Raw genomic sequence first — 17,170 nt, 5'->3', positions numbered from 1 at the left:
AATACTTTACTGAAATCCATATCATTTTTACTTTTTTGGCCTTGCCAGCTATATGAAGTCTGACAGGTAACAATGGTTCTTCTTTTCACTATGAAACTTTATTCCCCAAATAGAATTATGTATATTTACATTTAAGTTGTAAGAAGGCAATATCTCCTTTAGGAATTTCACAATATACCACTCCAAGTTCTACAAATGTAACATTAAAAGGCTGGGGAAAATATTTAATTGCCAATTCATAATTTGGCAAATTCATCAGATTGATTCAAATGTGAAAAAAACTGCAGTGCTTATGTCATCTGTTAAAAGGTCTTTTGTTTGACTGAAGTTAGGCCTAAGCTGGGTTTTTAAATACCTATACGTAATAATCTGCATTTTGTTAAACAGTATCTCCGCAACACTGAAGTGATTCAAGCCTTAATAATCTCACATTTGAATTATTTTAATCCACTATATATAAGGCTATCATTATAAGTGGCATACAAGCTTTAACCAGTGCAGGATGTGATTGCTAGACTGTTAAACTGGAAACTAAACAGGACTACATAGCATTATTCCTAAAAATACTACAGTGCAAGTTCACTGTAAGCATTGATAATCAGTTACCCCTTAAATGATTTAGGCAGGGCTTTTTTTCTCATAGAACGCTCAGAACGGAGTTCCGGCACCTTTTTTGGATGGAACCTTGTAGGTTAGGCAAGTCAGGTTGTCTGACATGTGTGAGTTCTGGCACCTTTTTCTTTTACAAAAAAAGCACTGGATTTAGGATTTATGAATGTAAAGTAAAATAAACTGGGCTGGACTTGTTCATAATCTCACAGACAGTTCAACTTTTACCGCAGTTAAAACATTTTTAAAAATGTCTAGAACATTTTCCAGTTATAGAACTCTTGTGAAGGGATGTTGGTTGCTTCCTCCCCACTCACATATAAAAAAAATCTTAAGTAAAATCATGCATATTTACCAAGACAATTGGAGATAGGAATAACTTTTAGATTACCTATTTTGCTTCTTTTAAGATGAAATTTTCATTATTTTTTGTATTCATGTTTGAATGCTGGTTTTATTGCAATAAGGGATGCAGTGGCTCAGTGGGTTAGGATGCTGAGCTTGTCGATCAGATGATCAGCAATTTGGCAGGTCGAATCCCGAGTGCCGCGTAACAGAGTGAGCGCTTGTTACGCGTCTAGTCATGCTGGCCACATGACCACGGAGATGTCCTCGGACAAGCGCTGGCTCCTCAGCTTTGAAACGGAGATAAGCACTGGCCCCTAGAGTTGGAAATGACTAGCATGCACATGCGGGGAAACCTTTACCTTTTATTGCAATAGCCTTATTAATGTTTTTATTCTTCTGTTGCAAACTATTCTGGGCTCCTCTAGGATGAAGAAAATAAATAATAGGTCAGATTCTTAGGCTGCTGCATTTTATTGAAAGGAAGCCTTGCAATCGACTATTAAAAAATAAAAGTTGAAGTTTTTACTAAAAGGCTTGTTAGCCATACTCATTGATGGACAGTACTACCATCAAACAGGCCAAAACATTTAAACATGTAGGAATTACTTTTAATTTCTCTGTGGTTTGAAGGAAAATCAAAAGCTTATTCAAAGTCAAATTCTTTGGGAAAGGATTCTACCAACTTCTGTGTATCAAAGACAAGCCTTATAGTGAAATCTGAAGAATTCTTGTGCCTTTTTCTCTCATTTGAGGGAAGCAATAAGCCAGGGCTTTTCAACCAGTGGTACGGGTACCACCTGTGGTATATTGGCACCTGGCAGGTGGCACGCGACCATCGTAGAAAAGTGGTAGCGGGGAAGGGGAATGAGCTGAACTGGTGGCAGCACGCACAAGCCTGAGCGAGAGATAGCTGGAGCTGCAGGGCACTCAGGGCTCAGCGGAAGCAGCAGGATCAGCACCGCTTTCCAGCTTATTGGCACTTCTTCGGGGCTGTCAGGGCTCAGTGGAAGCGCCAGGATCAGTGCCAGGCTCCAGCTGGAGCTTGGCGTTGATCCCGGCACATCTGCTGAACCCAGAAGCGCCGATCAGCTGGAATGTTGCAGCATCACCAGGGTCTTGTGATTTACATTCAGATGCTTGGAAACTGATTCATATTCATATCAGTGTCCCAGGGTCATGTGAAGTGACCAAAACTTGCTGCAACCACCCAGCACAGGGGGAGGGGAATAAAAACCAAACATCCCCCCCACCCCTCCCTCGCTGCCAATCCTGAACAGAAATGCTCACAACGAAAACCTCGGACAGGAGGAAAAGCACCACCGGGCAGGCAGGCAGGTGTCTTGCTCGGCTGTGGCTGGGGGGGGGGGGGCTTTTTTCAGTGCCATTGTAACTTCAAACAGTCACTAAGCAAATTGTTGTAATTCAAGGACTACCTATACTTCATCACTTTTTTTCCTTTTTTTTGGTCAAGTTTTTCATACCTTGCTAGGCGACTGGTGGTACTCGGATGTTGTCATATCCTAAAAGTGGTATAATGGGTGAAAAGGTTGAAAAGCCCAGCAATAAGCTACCTGCCACTTTCTGTTTGGGCAATAGGACCAATTTCATCTTCTCTCATGTTATTAAGGAATAAATCACATATCAGGCTGTTTAGATGTAATAATCACATGTGTCTGTGTTAAAAACAGTAAAAACCAAAGCAACTGATACAATTAAAAGGCCTCAATAAACAAATCTTTTGAGTGAATTATGGGGTATGGGGTTTATTTGAACTCCACTTTTTCCACAATATGGGCTCAGCCACATAAAAAGGAATATGTAGGCATCAAATACAGGTAATAAAATTACACTTCACTTAGTGACATAGCCCCCCCACCCAGTACTTACAACAGTCTCGAGATTACAATGTTGCAGCACCACAGCAGTCATTCACCCTTACAAATGACCAGAGGCACTGCAACATTCGCCTCTCCCTGCCGGATCTCCACAGGCATTGGGCCTGTGGACTCACCTTGCAAAGTAGATTAGTGAACTATCTCCTCTCTGCTGTGGTTTCTTTGCCTGCTTCATTGCTTCAGGCCTTTGGTGCATTCAGAGAATAGAGGCCTAAAGTACCGCAAGATCAGTAGCACGAGATTTCGTGCTACTGATCTTGTGTAATCTTGCACTACTTTAGGCCTGTTCTCTTCAAATTGAGGCCTGTACGAGATCTGGGGCAAAAATAAACAGAGGGAAGTCTTCAGTGCTGTAGTTAGGCTCCAGGCATCTTTCCAAAAATCCTTTGCCGCCAAGACCCTCCTAGGCTCTGTTCTTGCCGGCAAAAGCTTTTTGCAAAGGCTTGCCAAAGTGTTTGCAAGCCAATAGAATGCTTTGAAAATTGAAAAGCTCCTGTCAGCATGCAAACATTTTGTGCACCAAGACTGGAAGCTTCTGGGGCCATGATCTTCCGTGGCAGAGACTGGAGAGGTCACCTCGCTAAATCTTCGCAAGGTAAGTGACCTAGTGTGGAAGAATGAGGGGGGAGCAATTGTATGGAGCATATCTCAGTGGCCCACTGGTCTTAAGCAGGTGGCCGTTTCATCACTAGGCACCCCCATGGCCTTCCCCACCCAGATAACTTATGTGCACTTGATTAGAAAATGCACGGGAAAACACAGGAAGTTTTTACATTCATTTTACATGATTCACTCCAACAAATACTTGGATTATGAATGTAATTGGCAGGCTCCATTACATTTGTAATTCGAGGACTACCTATATACCAGTGGAAGAACATACAAAAGATGACAATAAAACTGGTAATTGGAGTGTGGGATAAACTGAATATGAATAAACAGTCTTGCAACTACTGGTAGTTTTTTTCATAATGTTGATGTTTCCATTTAGTAGTCATATCTTGTGAAAGAACTTCTCATGAAATAACAAATAGGAAAAGCAAAAATATAAGAATTCTATGGATAAGCTACTTTCCTTTTATTAAACAGTTTTATTAGTTTATGTCATAATGTACAAAAAATACAAAAGCAAATAGTAGGAAAATTAGGGAGGGTGGGGAAAGGGAAGAGAAAAGTGAGAAAAAAGAAAAGGCATTGGCTTCTGATTCCCTTTGGTTCCATAGAATAAGGCATTAACATCAAGCCTCAATTGTTTACTTTTACATAATAGTTTAAACTAGCCATTTCTATCTAATCGGTAAAACCCACAATCAGTTTCATTTTTTTTCCACCTCAAGCACCTCAACTCCAGAAGCAGTTTCCAAGTAGATATAAAAGTATTTGTATTTTTTTATTTGATCAAAGCAGTCAATTTAGCCAATTCTGCTAACTCCATTAACTTTTGCAGCCATTTGTCCATTGTCGGGATCAAAAAGAAAAGCTACTTTCCATTCGTAAACCAGAAAATAATTTTATTAAGTAAAACAAAATGTAAAAAAATGTTTTAATGTGTCACAAGGAAAAAAATATTCAATATAAGAGAAGTAATTCTATTAGAACTTTAATTTAGCTTACAATATTTTTTTCTGGTGTTGTCTTTCAATAACCCTGTTCAGTCCTTTAGAATGCAATTTCCCATAGAGCAACCCTCAGCCTTAAACAAGTTTTATATGCTGATTTTATGCTATTAAGCTATATTTGTTTCAAACTTCTCTCTAAAGCAAAAGGTACACTTTACATTAACTAACCTTAGTTTTTCAGTTTAATTGTATAAAATAATCTTATTATATTGAACACAGTAGCTCTAAATTATATAAAAGTAACATTTGATTTTATTAATTCAACAGATAAATATCTATGAGGTTTAGTTTAACTGACAGCTGAGTTCCAACACTGATAAACAAGCTTTATAAAACAACTGCATAATATAAACATAGATACAAGAAGTCCAGTCCATTTTTTTCTGAAACTGTGATAATTATAAACTCTTTCATGTTTTAATTGCAAGAAATTCCAAGTGTGTCCATTACCATCTCAATGGCTTGCAATGGATCAACAATCTCTCTTATATTGTCTTTCCTTAAATCCCAATCTGGCCTCTGCCTACAAGGTGAAAAAGAAATCCATAAAAATAAAAGTATGATTTGAAATAGAAAATTAAAAGTTACAACAATTTAGACTTACCTTGAAACTATTTTTAATTTTAGAGGAATGTAGCTCTGTCCATTTATGTATGCATCTGATTTTTGTTTGGCAAGCATTCTTTGGACATCCATTTTATGTTTATAGGCTGTAAGTTTAAATAATCTCTGAAGGCTATCAACTACTTTACGATTGTTTCGAATCTCCTAAAAAATAAGCAACTATTATTAAAATATAGTATTTGTTCAATGAAACCTCACAACTGTATATCTTTGAAAATCCTTTCAAATTTTCAATTGGAGTAGTTTGATGTTCTTTCTATCTCAGTATGCCTCATTCACATCAAGTACTTCATTTTAAAGCTAGCCTCAGGCTATACCATAGAAAATTCAGGATTCACTCTACAGAAATAGACAAATTCAAACACTTAAAATAAGACATATTTTGTTAAAACACATAATTGTATAGAATAGGAAGAGCTAGTAATTTTTCAAAGTAGTATGGTCTACCAATTATGAATAGTTTGATCTAAGTTCTACTTTTAAAGACTGTTAAATGTTTGGGATCCAGTCAACCTGATTTGTAATCTATAAAAGGCAAATATCAGTAGAATTTCTCTACTTTATATACCCCAAAGAAGCAAATTCCTATCTTCCTTAGCATATTTAAAATTTGTCAGCATAGCTAAGAAAAGCAAATCCCATTTTAGAATCTAATATCCAAGATTTGCCTTTAACTATATAGTAGGAAAAAACAGCTTTGCAACCAGCCCTCACGTTTACAACCTTCACAGGTCTGAAAGCAAAGGAAAGCTGAAGTAAGACCATAAGCAGTCACTTATAGGCTGCTTCATTTAACAACCAAGTTGCAAATCCCAACTGTAATTGCTGTACTTAAGATGAGTCAGTGGCACCCTATATTAAAACCATTATATATGAGCAAGTGTTAGTTGGATATGTGGATATTTGCATATATATATGCAAATATGTGTGTGTGTGTGTGTGTGTGATAGCATAGTGAACTCAGAAAATACATTTTAGTTTAAAACAACCAATTTTAGTGGAAGAGAGCAAGTAAAAATAGTTGCTCAATATTTCATTCTAAAATACTGTTATGTCTGTTTTAAAAAAACCTCCAGCAACTGCACTGCTACCTCCAAGTACTAGTTTCTAAATCTGAAGCCGAAGGCTAGTCATAGCTATTTTTTGGCATGCAGGCCCAACCAAGAAAAAGAATTTCATTCCAATTTTTGAATATATTTATATTTCAATATATACTTTGGCAACTCCTTCATAATGAAGACACAAAAAGTTAACAAATGAAACTTACAGAAGCTCTTCTTGAGTCCTTTGAGAGATGAGCAAGTAAGCAACATGTCTTGGTAAAAATACTACCACTTTTTCCTGAAGTTTTGTCCCCAGGTCTTTCCCGGTACATCTGAAGTAAATCCAACAATGTTCCTACTGAATTTTCCACTGAATAAACAGCATCAGTAGTCTTTTCATACTAAATAGATGAAAAGAGTTGTAAGTTAATTCTCAAAAATCCTTGTTCATCATTTGTGAAATCATTATTGGAACTGTAGAATGACAAATAAATGCCAATGATTTATAGCATCAATACATAGGTACAAATAAAGTCATTCTTGTCTATTTGATAGTAAATGTGACTAATATAAGTAGAATAAACTAACTTTATTTTAGCAAATATCTTAATTCTAGATTAAAATATTGTTCTTAGGCAGGACAATGACTGTTATAATAGAATTGACTTATGAATTGAGGGGAGAGGTATCTTCTTTTACTAGCAAAAGACCTTGCCCTCCCCCACCTCTATGACATATAAATGTCTTACTACTTAAATGTTTTGAAAATTAACCTGAAGATTTTTTTTATTGCCTAATGAAATTCAATTTTTTTTCTAACGCCTAACCAGGGCTTTCTTTTCTTAACCTTCTCTCAAAATAGTTTTCCCAAACCATATCTTGCCAGTGAAGAGAATTGCAACAGTGGCCTTAGATGGTACTTTTTCATCATCTGCAAATATATATTTTTTCCAAATATAATACTGGATTCAATCAAAGCTCACTAAAGGTCCATTATCACAAATTACCGTATTTTTTTGGACCATAAGACGCACTTTTCCCCCCCAAAAGTGCAGGGGAAAACGAGGGTGCATCTTATGGTCCGAAGGTGTGGTACCCCAGCAAAGGCGAGGGAGACCCAGCCCACCACCCCTTTTTTTTCCTCCTGTCTGGCTGGCAAGAACAGGGCGTGGGCAGCCGCCAAGCTCTTCTAACTCCTCTGCAAAACTGCCCTTCTGCAGCTGCTGCCCTTGCCTCCCATGCAACGGCCGCGGCTTGTGGCGCAGACTGCATCGGCGGCAAGCCAAGACGCTGCCCATTCCAAGGAAAAAGCGGGCGACCGCGGCGGTGGGGAAGGAAGGAGAGGGGGGAAGGCAGGCATCGCACCAATCAGACCCCCCCACACTCCCGCGGGTGGCTTTAATGCAGATCGTCTCGGAGGTCCCTGGCCGTGCAAGCGGAGCCCTGTCACCCATTTCCCCCCGCTTGAGTCTGCAGCACCTGCCCGCCTCCCCAATTGCTTTCGAAAGAGGCGAGAGGCGTTTTGGACAAAGGTATTGTTGGGAGTTTTTGCAGCAGGAGAATAAAAGGCTGGACAGACCCGGACTGTCTGTCGCCCCCTCCCCTTTTGTATGTGTGTGTGTGTGTCTGCCCCTGGCATTTCTAGTCCCTTTTTGTGAAGCCCACTCTTCCTTCTGTGCTTTATATTTTTTTTAAAAAAATATTTAGTTCAGAATATTTTTCTTGTTTTCCTGCTGTAAAAACTGGGTACGTCTTATGGTCAGGTGCATCTTATGGTCCGAAAAATACGGTAATTGATAAGCAGTTCTAGTAGCTATGTATGACTAACTAACATGCTTAGTCCTTAATTTAAAATTTACTTTCCCTATTATTATTTTTTTATATTGAAGTGTTTTGTTCAAGTACTTTTTGATTATTTGGCAGACTGATATAAGCTACAAGAACAATGAATATTTTTTTGCAATATGAATCATAGCATATTAGCAGCAATCAGACTATTTTTAAAAAAAAAAAAACAAACCAATATCACTGGTACTTTTCACATGAATTATTTGGCCGTGCAGCTTATAACTGCATTAAATTAAACTTGAAATAGATTTCAATAGTGTAAATGAGTTTAGCTCTCATTTGCAATATAAACTCAAATTTAAATTCTGGCACTTATTAAAAATGAGAAAATAATAACCGATGTAAACTTTATATAACAAACCTACAAAAAAATAAAAAACAGCTTAATTTCAACAAACATGAAAATATATAAATACCTTTGATAAATTAAGCAAGACTTGGATAGAATATTTAATAACATCCATGCTAGGGACACTTCTATTGCAGCTCCGTATCAAAGTAAAAATAGTGCAGACTGCTTTACTTTGGGCCATATTTTCACAGCAAACAGGAGACAATCTAGTTACAACCTCTGACAAGAGAAAAACAGGAAAAATATTAACATCTTTTTAAACTAAAACCTAAATATATTGTAGAAAGAAATATAAATTTAGTGACCAATCCATTCCTCATACAACTGGGACAACAGAAGAATTGATTGTGTTTACATCAATTCTTAGTCTAGTCCAGGTATGTCAAACTTGCGATGTCACGTGACGTTGAGCAACGTATTACAACTTTTTCCCCATTGCCGGCAATGGGGTGGGTGCAGTTTCAGTATGGTGCATCCGGCCCACGGGCCGGCAGTTTGACATGCCTAGTCTAGTCCTATAATATTCTATTTACTGCAAGTTAGGCTCAGAGCTCACGAAATTCAAAGGTATCATAATTTAGAACTTAAGAGTTACTACATTCTACATTGCCAGTCATACCATTATTTAAACCCCAGATTTCTAGGGTCTGTGAGGAACCCTCAACTGCAAAAATTTCAGCCTTACATGGGAAGATAATCAGGAAACAACCAACAGGACAAGTCATCAAATCATCGTATTCCTTCTCTTCCATATACCGTATATACTTGAGTATAAGCCGACTCGAGTATAAGCCGAGACCCCTAATTTTACCCCCAAAAACTGGAAAAAGTTCTTGACTCAAGTATAAGCCGAGGCTGGGATCCGCCGAGTGGCTTTCAGCACTGGAGAAAATGCAAAATCGCTCGAGACCAAACTCGAAGGAATCAGCTGCCGGTGGGAGTGAGGCGATCCGTGCAGTCCCGTGACAGCCAGTCGGGCAAGCAACGCAAAGAGCGGCAGGGCTTTTTTTTGCACCGTGGAGCTCCCCCTCCCCCTAAACTCCCCCTCTCTCCCCCTTCCCCCCACTTCCCAGAGCTGAATACAGGGTATTAACCAGTGGCGGAGGCTTGCAGAACGGCGGATCGAACCTCTGTCGCTGGCGGCTGGATCCGTGCTCCGCAAGCCTCTGCCGCCGGCGGAGGCTGGATCCGCACTCCGCAAGCCTCTGCCGCCGGCTGGATCCGCACTCCGCAAGCCTCTGCCGCCAGCGGAGGCTGGATCCGCGCTCCACAAGCCTCTGCCGCCGGCTGGATCTGCGCCCCGCAAGCCTCTGCCGCCGGCGGAGGCTGGATCCGCGTTCCGCAAGCCTCTGCCACCGGCTGGATCCGCGCTCCGCAAGCCTCTGCCGCCAGCGGAGGCTGGATCCGAGCTCCACAAGCCTCTGCCGCCGGCTGGATCCGCGCCCCGCAAGCATTTGCCGTCAGCGGAGGCTAGATCCATGCTCCACAAGCCTCTGCCGCCGGCTGGATCTGCGCCCCGCAAGCCTCTGCCACCGGCAGAGGCTTGCGGAGCGCAGATCCAGCCTCCGCCGGCGGCAGAGGCTTGCGGAGCGCGGATCCAGTGGGGGGGAAAAGCCCTTTAGCAGGACTTGCCTGCATGCCGGCGGAGGCTGGATCCGTGCTCCACAAGCCTCTGCCGCCGGCTGGATCTGCGCCCTGCCGCCGGCAGAGGCTTGCGGAGCGCGGATCCAGCCTCCGCCGGCGGCAGAGGTTTGCGGAGCGCGGATCCAGTGGGGGGGAAAAGCCCTTTAGCAGGATTTGCCTGCATGCCGGCGGAGGCTGGATCTGTGCTCCACAAGCCTCTGCCGCCGGCTGGATACGCGCCCTGCTGCCGGCAGAGGCTTGCGGAGCGCGGATCCAGTGGGGGGGAAAAGCCCTTTAGCAGGATTTGCCTGCATGCCGGCGGAGGCTGGATCCGTGCTCCACAAGCCTCTGCCGCCGGCTGGATCCGCGCCCTGCCGCCGGCAGAGGCTTGCGGAGCGCGGATCCAGTGGGGGGGAAAAGCCATTTAGCAGGATTTGCCTGCATGCCGGCGGAGGCTGGATCCGTGCTCCACAAGTCTCTGCCGCCGGCTGGATCTGCGCCCTGCCGCCGGCAGAGGCTTGTGGAGCGCGGATCCAGTGGGGGGGGGAAAAGCCCTTTAGCAGGATTTGCCTGCATGCCGGCGGAGGCTGGATCCGTGCTCCACAAGCCTCTGCCGCCGGCTGGATCCGCGCCCTGCCGCCGGCAGAGGCTTGCGGAGCGCGGATCCAGTGGGGGGGAAAAGCCATTTAGCAGGATTTGCCTGCATGTCTCAAGTGCTACCTAATGTGCTTTCAGCCTCAGTCGGCCACTCCACATTGTAATCACGAAGGTAGCTCTCTAACGGAAAGGAAAGGGAAGGGAAGGGAAGGAAAGCCCACCATCTCTCCTCTGCCGCTCGCTCTCGCCGCTCCAGCCCTGGCGAGCCAAAGAGACGAAAGGCCCCGAGCGATAGGAAGGGGATCACTGCCCTAGAGCGGGAGGGGGGAGGGAAAGGGGGGGAGGAAAGGCACGATCGCTTTGTGTTGAGCTGGTTCAGCTCAGCCGGACTAGGCGGGGCTGCGGCTCCCAGCTGATGCCGCTGCCGCCATCCAAGTCCGGCCGGCAAGAACTTTTTTCTCCCCGCCCCGCAGTGACGAGTAAAGCGCGACTTACTTCCTCCTCCATGCCCACGTCGCCTTCTCGCCCAACAATCCCAAGTAAGGGGCGGCCTCAGAAAGGGGCTCTAACTTTCCCCTACCGCTCGAACTTATCTTGGAGAGGAAGGCAAAATCGGGAGAGGGAAGAAGAGCGAGGACTGGAGCAGCGCTTGCCCGGCTTCTCTCCCCTGCAGGGAGCGGCGGGGTCGGTTCCGTCTTCACCATGTTCTCTCTCTCGAGCCTTGTCCCACCCCCAAAACGCCAGCGCCGCCGCCGCCGCCCCCTTCCTAGCCAGCCCTCAGCAGCTTCACAAGCACCCGTTGCCGGCCCAGTTCTATCAGACCCATGCGGCGCCGCACGTACTCCGTTTACACGGCCCCCGTACTTCCCCCACACGTCCCTTCTCCCGCCTCCTTCCCATAACGGCCTCTACCTACCGGACGGCGCCTCAGCTCCCCGTGTCTACCGCCGCCGCCACCCTGACCAAACCCTCTCTGCCTGCGCGCGCCCTCCCTCCCTCCCTCCTTCCTCTCTGTCTCTAGCTGGGTGAGGCTTCCAGCCGTCACCGTGACGCTGCACGCCCAGCTTCTCTCTGATTTCCCTGGCCCAGTCCAGTGATGCTTGAGAGGAAAAAAAAAGCGAGCAGGCGGGCGAGGGGGGGAGGGAAAGGCGAGAATGACTGCTTTGTGTTACCTGCCATGAAACCAGTCCTTGCAGGCGTCGCACTCTATCATGAAGCGGGTTACATCGTAGGGCAGCCAGGCAGCGGAAAGAAGCAGGCAGGCAGGGCGCGGAGGTCCGGAGACCTGCCGACGTTTGGGGAGGTTTGGGGAGGTGCGCGCGCACCTCCCCAAACCTCCCCAAACTTCGGCAGGTCTCCGGACGGCGGCGGCTTGGGAGAGTTGCGCGCGATCCCGGAAGCACCAAAGCCTCGGCCGCGCGCAAGTCCTCGGTAAGTTCTTTTTTTTTGTTCACTGGAGTATAAGCCGAAGTGGATTTTTTCAGCCCAAAAAGTGGGCTGAAAAATTCGGCTTATACTCAAGTATATACGGTATATGAATCAAAACTGCACTATGTATAGAGATTGATTATGGGAGCAACCCAGTGGTGAAATAATATTTTTTTCAGATACATATTTAATTTTGAACTAGCTATAGCTCTCTTCCTGTTTTCTTTCATTTAAGATACCAATGCTTCTAAAGACTAAAGTAATAACAGGTAAAATAACTAGTTTTTAGTTAGTTTTGTCTGTTTTCCAAACAAAGGGGTGTTTGACTTTGTACTTAGAAGAATGTCTGTATACTGATATTTGAAAATAAAGACTGCTCTTGAATCAAATTACTAACCCAGATCCTTTAGAGCTGTCAGAATATAAGAAAAATGTTTATATCTAAGAAGATAATCAATAGCAACTGAAGTTCTATTACACAGCTTCTTCTCTTCTTTACTTTCTTTATTGACAATGATCAAACTGTCTCGCAGAGATTTGGTTTCTGGAGTATCAGTCTTCTTTCTCCAAGAATATCCTCTCCACAGTGCCTTATAAAGGGAGAGTGAAAAATTACATGTTGAAAAGAATAAAAGAAGTGGCAGAAACTTTATATAATATAGCTTTATTATTTTAAAATAAATTACTCTACTTTTTTCAGGTAACATTGTTTTTCTCCAAAAACATTTTTTTCTCAGTCATTCAATGAAAATTCATAAATGGAAAGTTTTAGATAATGGGCTATTCATTAAGCATTCCCAGATAATCAATGAGCAATATACAAGATTTTAGATCTAATTCACAGAATAGCCTAGGGAAAAATCATTGTTTCCATGTTTGTAAGTTTTTAGTCAGTTGATCTGAAGCAGAATGAGCAAATTTGACTATTTTTTTAAAAAAATATTCATATAGCTGTCCATCTTAAAACTCTGCTTAGCTTACAAACAATAAAGCGATATAAACAATTATAAAAACCAACAATAACAATAAAAATAGAAAAACTCTGTGCCTCAGACACATTTCTTTTATGCACTGAGATTCTCAACCCACCTTGAGCTTGCCCTATTCCAGTGATGGCAAACCTTTTAGAGACTGAGTGCCCAAACTGCAACCCAAAACCCACTTATGTATTGTCGGGTGCTAGGTGGGTGTGGCCCATTGGGTGGGTGTGGCCCATTGGGTGGGTGTGGCTGCAGTGGTAACGGCAGACTGGGTGGGACTAAAAAGTTCAAACAATCAATTCCAACTTTGCAAGATCTTTTTTTTCCCACCAGAAGTTGAAATTGATTGATTGAAACTGGGTTTTTTTGCACACGGCAGCAGAGACCGAAAGCAAAAAGGTTTTATAAAACCCAGATGAAGGCCTAGGACTCGGGCGACGGGACACGTGCCCACAGAGAGGGCTCTGCGTGCCACCTGTGGCACGCGTGCCATAGGTTCGCCACCACGGCCTTATTCCATTGCCTGGGAGCCAGGTTTTACGTGCTCTCTGGAAGAACAGACATGAAGGGGCCTGTCAGATCTCAGAAGGGAGGAGCTGCTATAGAAAAGGTATAATTCTAAAGTCCTACAAGATGGTAATATTTAAATGTGGATATCCCAAATATCCACAATTAAGTCATGAACAACAGAAACTTCATTACAAGCAGATTTGATTTCTTTTACCTGGATCACTGCATGCCCCCCCAAAAAAAATCCAAAAGAAAATATTTGGGTTTGAAACAAACTTTGTCTTTTATGCACATTGCTAAACTGCTTAATTTTTCTGGAAATTTACTTACCTGAAATTTTGTTACTCCAGTGCTAACAATTTTGGGGTTTATGTCTTTTGGAATTCCTGCTGTATTTATAGTTCTGCAGCTAATCCATCTTCTCACCATTCTTTGTATTATAATAATTTTCTTACGATATTGCAGGTATTTCCTCCTCTGCCAGTTTCCTCGATACCATTTCTGTTTTAAAGGGATATAAATGAAACTTGAGCTCATGGTCTCATAATATGTAATTATGAAAGCAGCAGGCTAACATAGGTGAGTGACAGCTATAAAAGGATATACCATATCTTAAAGGTACTGGACTTACATAATTTTGCTATTAATTTGCAGTTAAATTGTATCAAATGATATTTAATTCAAGCTTATTCTGGAAGCAATTAATGCTGGAGAAAAGTGATTTTTTAAAAAAATACCTGTATTTTTATTGAACTTCTTTTCATTCTGGAAAACCTTCGTCGTTCAATGAAGCCTCTCACTGTAGCTTGCAAAAGTATTATTCTCTTACGTGTTAGTAAATAAACCATTGGATGATGTTTCGTAGTCAGGTAAAATCGGTAATGCTGTTGTATCAAAACTGCAGCTTTCCAATATTTCTGGTATTGTTCTGTGGCTTCATTTGTACAGCACTGACTCTTTGATTCCATAGCTTCAGTTCTACAATTCACAGCTATATGACACAACTGTCTGTTTCTTGCCGCATGCATTTTCTTTGCTATCTTGCGTGCTACCATTCCACGATAGGCAGACTGTATAATTATCACAGCCCAGCATATCAATTTGTAATGCTTTTGCTGTACATACATCCGATAAAGAGATTGGATGATAGTTGCCGAAACATGCATGGTGTCCAGTTCTGGCTGTATTTTTGTTCCTCTGCAAGCGACCTGATTTATTATAGATTTCTGAATTGTCTGATGTGTACTTTGATGTTTTTCCTTTAGATGTGATCGATAGTACTTCTGCAAGGTAACAGTAGCATATCTCAGTTTCTGGTAAGCTAGCTTAACTTTATACATTCTAAATGTTGCCTGAATCACTGTTGCTGCTAAATGATGGCGTTTGACTTCTTTCCGTATTTTAAAGCCTCTATAGAAAGATTGCACACAAATAATTTTTGCACGAACAGAAGCATATTCTTTAGCTTGTCTTCTCATCACAAACAATGCCCTATACTTCCTCTGAAGACATATAGCAGCCGCTTTTAAGGTAAGGTAACTTTTACGTGCTCTTTGCATTTTAAAGTTCCGCTGAAGCAAGATAGCTGCTTCCTGCCTTGTTTCATTTCTTGCCTTCATCCTGCGAAAAGCTTTCTGAATGCAGATGGCAGCTTTCTTAATGGAGGAATATTGCTGGACTGCAATTCTGCCCTCTTGGTTGGCTCTGACTCTCACCTGGATGAGTCTGACTGCCCACTGAATATTTTTGTAGGACTTCCATTGCCTGTGTTTTCTATAGTTACTTTGTATGACTACTGCAGCTTCGTGTTTCTTCTTTAACACATGCCTCACTTTCATTCCTCTGTAAGCTGCCTGAAGAATTAAAGCAGAGCGACACTGTTTTAAGTACCAAGCTCTGGCTTGCTTACCTTTTCGGTATGCCCTATAATGTTGCTGTATTACAACACAAGCAGACTTCATAGTTCTGTATTGAGTGTAGGCTATGTGCATTCGAAAGGTTGCCTGGATAACAGCAGCAGCCAAATGCATTTGCTTTAGGAATCTCCTAACAAGCAGGCCTCTGATGGTAGACTGTATTACAATCACGGCTCTACGTAAATGAAGGAACTTATCGCGTTGCCGTTTTGATAGTACTGTAGCTCGATACCTTCTCTGAATTGTCACAGCGGCTGATTTAAGAAAAATAAATTTACGTCTCTGAACGAAAGCTTTAAAATTTCTTTGAATGATGATGGCAGCCATGTGCATCTTTTTCAAAAGGACTCTAATTTTCATGCCTCGGAAAGCAGCCTGGATTTGGAGAGCAGAAATCTTCATCATTTTGTATTTGTATCTGAGCATTTGTATCTGAGCATTTTTATCTCTGGAAGCACGATACCAACATTGAATCACTTTTGTTGCTGCAACTAACTTTAAATAAGCTTTCCGTTCTCTGTACATTCGATAATAGGACTGAATAACTAGTATGCACTGGTGCCTATGTCTCAATTCCTGTCTAATTTTCATGCCTCTGTAGGCTGCTTGAAGGATAAGAGATGACTTTCTAATTGCCAGATATTTTTTCCGATCTTTCTGGCCTCTGCAAAAAGCTCTGTATCGTGCTTGAATTATAATAGCTGACCTTTTCAGGGCCCTATATTGAACATTACTCTGATGCATTTTAAACATGGACTGGATACAAATAACTGCTTGGTTCATGCGCTGGATTTTTCGCCTCTCTCTCAATCCTCGGTAAATTGCCTGCATTTTGACAGCTGCCTCCTTTAAAGCAAGATATTTTTGTTGTGCATTACGGGCACGATACCATCTCTGAATTGTAACTGCAGCATCCCTGAAATGTTTAAACTTAACTTGATTCTCATACATCCTGTAATAGGACTGAATAGTCACTGCAGCCTGATGCTGTCTTTTGATTTGCCTCCTCACAATAGTTCCTCTCCAAGTTGCCTGGAATAATATGGTGCTATTGCGAAGAACAATATATTCCTGTTGCTGTTTTTTACTTGAGAGGTGAGCTCGACAACGCCGCTGTATAGTAAGAGCAGCACGTCTCACCATTCTGAATTTTTTCATAGCTTTATACTTTCTGTAGGCAGATTGTATAGTAATTGCAGCAACATGCTGCCTCTGAAGCCATTTTCTCACTTGCCAACCACGCAAAGCTGCCTGCAAGGAAATCACAGCTGCCTTTGTTTTCTGGAATTTTTTTCTTATTTTGGATCCCCTTTTAGAAGTCCTGTACCATCTCTGAATCACGACGGACGCTTGAATCAAACTTTGATATTTTATCCTAGCAGCATAAGCCCTGTACATAGTCTGGATTTTTGTAGCAGCCATGTGTTGGTGTCTTAGCATTCTTCGAATTTTAAAACCCCTGTAGCTTGCTTGCAAACACAAAGTTGCCTTTTGGATTTGCAAAAACTTCTGTCTCTGAAAGGTTTGTTCTCTATGTGCACGATAGTGTATTTGAATGACAGATGCAGCTCCAGACATCTTTAAAAACCGCTGCCTCTCTCTCTTCATTCTGTACCAAGCTTGAAGGACAATTACAGCCTCTTGCCATCTCTGAATAACAAGAAGACAACACAAGTTATCCATTTGTTTGTTCAGGGTTTTTTTTTTAATAAAATATGAAGACCAACAAATATTCTCCCAGTGAAACCTTTATTTATTTGAACTTGAAATTTGATGGT

The 17,170-nt window shown here is 42.2% G+C and overlaps 1 protein-coding gene across 1 annotated transcript in view; it reads right to left on the bottom strand.

Moving 5' to 3' along the window:
• Window positions 1-3,929: 3,929 nt before the first annotated feature.
• ASPM (assembly factor for spindle microtubules) overlaps window positions 3,930-17,170 on the bottom strand; it is a gene marked incomplete at its 5' end in the record, with an annotated part of 40,217 nt that continues 26,976 nt past the window's right edge. The window contains 7 exons of the mRNA XM_083360598.1: window positions 3,930-4,994; window positions 5,076-5,239; window positions 6,363-6,539; window positions 8,403-8,557; window positions 12,384-12,576; window positions 13,807-13,977; window positions 14,214-17,042. Of these exons, the coding sequence (XP_083216724.1) occupies window positions 4,889-4,994; window positions 5,076-5,239; window positions 6,363-6,539; window positions 8,403-8,557; window positions 12,384-12,576; window positions 13,807-13,977; window positions 14,214-17,042 (3,795 nt within the window). The 3' untranslated portion in view covers window positions 3,930-4,888. The remainder of the gene's footprint in view (window positions 4,995-5,075; window positions 5,240-6,362; window positions 6,540-8,402; window positions 8,558-12,383; window positions 12,577-13,806; window positions 13,978-14,213; window positions 17,043-17,170) is intronic.

Source organism: Vipera ursinii, assembly GCF_947247035.1.
Source record: "Vipera ursinii genome assembly, chromosome: 3".
Classification (NCBI taxonomy): Eukaryota; Metazoa; Chordata; class Lepidosauria; order Squamata; family Viperidae; genus Vipera; species Vipera ursinii.
Note: the sequence above shows the minus strand (reverse complement) of the source record. Positions and strands in the feature narration are given on the sequence as shown.